This window comes from Henckelia pumila, chromosome 3, assembly GCF_033568475.1.
Source record: "Henckelia pumila isolate YLH828 chromosome 3, ASM3356847v2, whole genome shotgun sequence".
NCBI classification, from domain to species: Eukaryota; Viridiplantae; Streptophyta; class Magnoliopsida; order Lamiales; family Gesneriaceae; genus Henckelia; species Henckelia pumila.
In genome coordinates this window covers 53,570,147-53,576,431 of record NC_133122.1, presented here as the reverse complement: position 1 = coordinate 53,576,431, position 6,285 = coordinate 53,570,147, and the positions used below count along the sequence as shown (strand labels likewise).

Sequence of the window (6,285 nt, the reverse complement as noted above, 5' to 3'; positions counted from 1 at the left end):
GCCAGACCTGCTGACTCTGGGTTTTAAGTTTTTAATAATATTTTTTTAGGGTTTAAGGCCCTCGTGAACAGAAGCCCATTTCCTATCCCTGTCCACAGAATTGGCTGAGTTAAGCCCAATTGAAACAGAGCTTATCGGTTAATTTCAAAATATTCTTCATCGTCGTCATCAAGACTCAAGAGTACAATTAATATTGCCCACAGGGGCATAGGGGCATAGGGCCATAGGCGAGTTGGTAAGATCTGAGATGACATAAAAGAAATTTTTTAGCGTTGCGGGTTCGATCCTCGTGTGGAGTATATTCTCTCCTGAAATATTGTGAGGGGTATGCTATGGGGATTGGGTCATGTGCTTCCTCCCTTCAGGTCTCTGCCGCTCGTGCACATCCCTCAATTTACCCTTCGCATGAGCTAATGGGCACTCATGTGAAATGGGGTCCATTTTGGGTCAACACTTTTCTAAAAAGAGTATAAGTAATATTATTATTTTATTATAGTAATTGGCTTTTATAGTTTTATTATAATAATTATTACAAGTAATATTTTTATACATATAATTAATTATGATAAATATATTATATTATTATTATAATTATTAATATTGTATTATTACCCATATAAATTTATTATTATATATTATAATAATACTGATATTATTAAAATAATGTTCATAATTATTATTAAAATATTATAAATTTAAATAGTACTAATACTATTATTTAATTATTAGGGCTAGAGTTATAATGGTAATATGTTAACATAATTATTGTATTTGTTTTTAGTGTTATGGTTTATTTTGGTAAGTATCATTTTAAAAGAGCTTATATATATTATATACCAAATACATGAACATATTTTAAATTCATTGTCTTACTTTATCCACTCATTTTAATAACATAGTTTTGAAATAAGAATTTACACCGTCTTATAAACTCTTAAAATAGTTTATAAACACTATATGAACTTATAAATTGTTTTTAATAATTTTTAAATTAATAAAATCTAATTAATTCGTGTTTTTTGGTGGGACAATCTGAAATGTGTTAGATTAGAGGTTCCTTGTTCGGGTGTTGATTTTGTCTGCACGAGGGTAGAGTTCAAACTATCTTATAGGTATTATCTCAATGATAGATCTAATGTCTTATGATTTGTCACGTCAACAATATATCATTAATTACGCTATGTGTAGAGATATGAACCATTGGATGTATGAATTGGGTATTACCCTTGGTGTAACACTTGTTTTGTTAGGTTTAAATTTTTTATTAATAATAATAATAATATGGAAAATAAAAATTATGTAGTTTCGAAAAAGGAAAGAATAATGTAGTTTCGTATCCAAATTACAAAAAGGTCCCTAAATTTTTAAAATTCTGATAATCTCTCGAGCCTTATATTAATTTTCTTGGTCCTTGGCATTCACTCTTTTCATTCATTTATATTTATATTTATGTGTGTGTGTGTGTGTGTATAGTATTGTAATTTTGCATTTTCTTTCAAAGAACTTCATGCTCAGACTCACGAGTTTGCACCCTTTGGCAGGTGGAATCAAAAAATTTAACATCAAAATCGTCTTTTTTTTTTAACTACTTGTGTTTTATCTGTGTTTTATCGTATAACAAATACATGCTATATATACTTATATGGCTGTCATGCGCAGTGACGTAGTGTTTGAAATTATCATCTAATCCTTCTAACAATTTTTTTTAGTTGCTTCTTGGAAAGAAACACTCAAGGTTGTCTAAATTAATATCACACGACCACCAGAAAGCTTGCACATACATCAGTTCTAAAAATCGGCCTCACCGCTAGAAGTCGACCAAACCGCACTGAAAAAGTGTTAGTAGTTGTTAGTCGGCCAGCCCAGGCACTGACTAATTGGTTAAGGCTGCCTAGAAGGCTTTTTTTAGTTTGTACTTTTAATCAACTTTAAAAAATATATTTTTTGTGTTGGCTTACCAACACCCAATTTTGTAGGCCTTAAACTAAGGCCCAACAAGAAAACTTATGCCCCAAGTCCCCAACACCAAACTTCATCTTCATCTTTCAATTTTATGTCGCCCCAACTTTCAAAGCAAGTGGGAGAAATCGATTTGTATGGGCATATGGAGTGTGCATGTGTGTTAAAAAGTGTTGGGCGCTTGTCTGCCACCAGAGTGGCTAACGAAATTTAGAACCTAGAAGATTAGTCAAGTCACGTTTGCCCATAACATTTATCAGTATGCACAAAAATTTAAGTTTGAAATCTCATCTCAGTTTCAAAAAACATAAAATTCATAAATAGTTTGAAATATCCAAACATCACAAAATTCAACAAATTAACCAAGTTGAAACGACCATAAAATTCTGAAAGAAAGCTATAGATATATTAAGGGACTCAACATCAACAAAACAAAATATCAATTGCAGTGCGCATAGGTATTTTAATGAACCAAAGCACCAAAATCACCTCATCTTAAAGAACATCACCCCTTATAACCAGCAGATATGCATTCTAGTCATGGTCTTACTTAAGAAACAATCGACGGCTTTGAAGCTGCAGAAAGTCTAGACCTCTTCTTTGCCAAGCTCTCGCTTCGCCTTTCCCTCTGTTCCTTCAATCGAGTGGCAAGAAGCTTCTGGTATTCAGCGGCCTCCGACTTGGCCTTGGCAATTCTCTTCTTCTTGTCAGCAATTCTAGCCCTCTTCCTCTGCAATGTCAAGGGAGTCACCAGCCTCTGAATCTTGGGAGCTTTGCTCACTTTCTTACCTGTGATCAGATAACTTCGTATCAACCCTTTTTCAGAATGAAAATTCATCAACCCAAAATGTTTTCGAGTAGAAACTCACCAGCCTTGTTGGTGAATGTACGGCGATATGTGTTCACATACTTTCTAACGTCATCTTCCTTGGAGAGATTGAAGAGCTTGCGGATCTTTGAAGCCCTCTTCGGACCTCTCATCCTAGGCTTCTCAACATCTGTCAATCCAGGCAAATCATTATCACCCTTTTTCACTATCACCAAGTTCAGAACAGAGAGGTCAGGGCTGACAATGCACCCACGAACAGACTTCCTTCTACGCTCTCCATCTCTCCTACCATAACCTCGGAAACATGGGGTACCTGTTCGGTCACACACCCAATTTTTAGATATAAAAAAAACTCTGATTAGATGGGGTCGGATGAAAATTATACGCACCTCTATGCAGCAAGAGTCGCACACGACCAGGTGTCAACACACCCTGCTTCATTGGGAAACCTTGCTTGTCACAACCCCCCATAATCTTAAATACGTACCCCTTGAACTCCTGAAACATCAATTGATATAGACATGTCAAGCAACCATCAACACTTGAAAAATGCATAATCGTGTCAGAAGTATAAAATTTAACTTCAAATGAATATCATACCTCACCAAGGGCATCTCCATTGACCTCCTGAGAGATCCTCTTATCCCAGAACACCCGACTGCAATTTATATACACAAGGCACAGCCAAATTCACTCAAGAGTAAGGGCTGAATCAAAAGAAAAAAAAAATTGCTTCCTATGCAGGCAGATTGTTGAGTGAGCAAAGGAAAAAGAGTGACACAACACCTGACAAAACAACATCAAGCCCAAGGGAAATGCATTGCTAGATGCGGGCGTAAAGCTCAAATTGCCAGAACTCATTCATTAATTTTTCCAGTAGAAGACTTTTTCTATACAAGACGTGCAACAGAAAGAAAAAAGAAATAGCACTTGCGTATAAATCAAAGCTTAATCAATCAAAGGTTACAGTACCCTATGCAGCTCAATTACTCAAAGACATCAGCTTTGACGCTCTTTACAACTAAATTCTTCAAGTAAGAAACAATAAAAAGAGAAACCGAACAAGATAAAATAATTTGATGTACTTTCATTATGAAACACCATATCATGCCCCCGGTGTAATAAGTTTTATAACAAAAACAATGAAAAAAGAAGTGCAATTTTTAAAAAATTCGCAAATAAACTTCCAGAGATCTAAACCCAATAAACGAGTTATCAAAGCATCGATAGTAACTGTCAAGATTATCTATATTAAATCGAAAATTAAGACATACAGCTTCATGTCATCGTCGATCTCCAGCTTCTTCTGGCATCCTGTGGTCGGATTTGCAATGTTGAACTGCGAGATACAAGCCAAACATTATACGATAGAAAAACTCCATTTTGAATAAAGGTGCACAATCACATCTACATAGTGTACGAGGGAGGGGCAGAAACCTTCATCTTCGACGGAACGGAGAGAAAGCGGCGAAGATGTCGAAAGAGTTCTCAAATATGGCTCAGCCGTTGCTAGGGTTTTGTGATGACCTATACATATTAAGTAGCGCATAAATGGGCTTTCAGGGTATCCTCGGCCCAAATATTTTTATTGCACCGGGCCGAAGACCATTGGGCCCTAATATATCTGTGTTTCTTTTGTCGAAGATTTATTATTATTTTTTTAGCACTGGGGTTTTCTTCTTCGGTTTTTTTTTCCCCCTGGTCGAGTACCATAATTTTTTTAAATCAAATTGATATGTATTGATTTATAATATTAGTATTAATTAATTTGACAAAAGAGAAAAATAGGAGTGTTTGTAACTTTAACTCCAACCGAAAGCTCTCTTCTTTTTCTAAATTTGGAGTAAAAATTATTTTGGTACATGAATTGATAAAATGTCAATTTGGTATATGAACTATTGAAAATGGTTTAATTGATATATGATCAAACTCAAAAGTCAATTTTGTTCTTTACTTAAATTGCTTTTAAGTTGAATATTGTTATTAAATTGATTAATTGAACTACATACATATTTTTGTCTTTTAAATTATTATATTAATTATAATTGTAAATATAAATTCATATTTACTAATTACTATACTATAAAAAGAATATTATATATCATGTATACGAAAAAATATTCAACGTAAAATTTGTAGATCATAAATGAAAAAACACACACATATATATCATTTTTATTTTGATTAATATAAATAATAATATTATAACATAGATAAACCTAAAAATATGTTTTATTATATATTTTTAATATATATTATTTTTGAATATATAATTTATCAATCATTATATATGTGTGTATGTGCATGTTTGTATTAATTAATATTTACAATGTTTCGTATAATAAGTACGATTTCTTGTTTATAATATAAAATATAAATTTATGCTTATAATTCTATTAGTAAAATAATTTTGAAAAATAAAATGTGTATCTATTTTAATTTAACAAAAATATTAGACTTTAAAATAATGTAGATAAAGGGTAAAATTGACTTTATAAATTGATTATGTACCAATTAAACAATTTTCAATAGTTCATATACCAATTTGATATTTTATCAATAGTTCGTGTATCAAAATGAATTTTACTCCTAAATTTGCGAAGACGTGGCCACGTATCTACAAATTAGATTATTTTGGTAGTGTTTGTAACCTTTAAAAAAATCCACGTATCTAAATTTGTTAAAAAAATCATAATAACTTATTTTTAGAGGTTGCAAATATTATCTTAAGACTAGCATAATCGCACACGCGTTGCGTGTGTTTCATACAATATATTTAATATTGTATGTTATGTATAAATATTATTTTTTCAATAATATTAAATTTATTTTTTAACATTTATAAAATAATATAAAAATAGATTTAAATTTTTTTTTATCCAATTATCTTATCTACAATGTTTACTTGAGAAAAATATGAAAATTTAAAACCTCAAAATTTCAAAAAAAAAACAAATAAAAATAAAATTGTAATATTTATATTACATAAGGGCAATTTCGACAATTTAAAATATGATGTCTAAGGAGGGATTCTTTATATATAGGGAGAGATATTATACATATTACACAAGATGCATAACTATTGGGCACCATTTGGTTGCCAGTATTATTAATCTATGCATAATTTATTTCATCCAATACTACGTTTTTCTTGTTATATTATTTATCCATATATTCATTATTTTTCTTACATCAATCAAATTATCAATTATTTTTCTTACATCAATCAAATCATTTAATTTAAATTACTATACTACCCTTTATGAATAATATTATTATAATATTTTATTAATTTATTAAAAGGACGAAATGGTCATTTTATGATTTTATATAAAATATAATCAATCAAATCAAATATAGTATAATCTATCAATCAAATCAATCACTATACTAACTATAATTTTTTATTTATTTTTTATCACATTATATTAGTTATCTCTGTATTATTATTCTATCATCTAAATCAAACGGTACCTTAGCGTATTTTTGTGTGCATG

At 30.9% G+C, this 6,285-nt stretch overlaps 1 protein-coding gene across 1 annotated transcript; it reads right to left on the bottom strand.

The window, feature by feature from the left end:
- Positions 1-2,343: 2,343 nt before the first annotated feature.
- Positions 2,344-4,318, bottom strand: LOC140887647 (small ribosomal subunit protein eS6). Its single transcript, XM_073295042.1, has 6 exons — positions 4,226-4,318; positions 4,063-4,127; positions 3,389-3,446; positions 3,178-3,286; positions 2,829-3,101; positions 2,344-2,748 (listed from the first exon to the last, which is right to left on the bottom strand). Exons 1-6 carry the CDS (start codon positions 4,229-4,231, stop codon positions 2,510-2,512), a joined length of 750 nt encoding a protein of 249 aa, XP_073151143.1. The 5' UTR covers positions 4,232-4,318; the 3' UTR covers positions 2,344-2,509.
- Positions 4,319-6,285: the final 1,967 nt, after the last annotated feature.

Excerpts from the sequence above, each read along its gene's own strand:
- LOC140887647 (XM_073295042.1), bottom strand. Across the intron at positions 3,447-4,062 it reads ATCGACGATGACATGAAGCT|TCGGGTGTTCTGGGATAAGA; the intron begins GTATGTCTTAAT and ends TATAAATTGCAG. Across the intron at positions 3,102-3,177 it reads GCGACTCTTGCTGCATAGAG|GTACCCCATGTTTCCGAGGT; the intron begins GTGCGTATAATT and ends GTGACCGAACAG.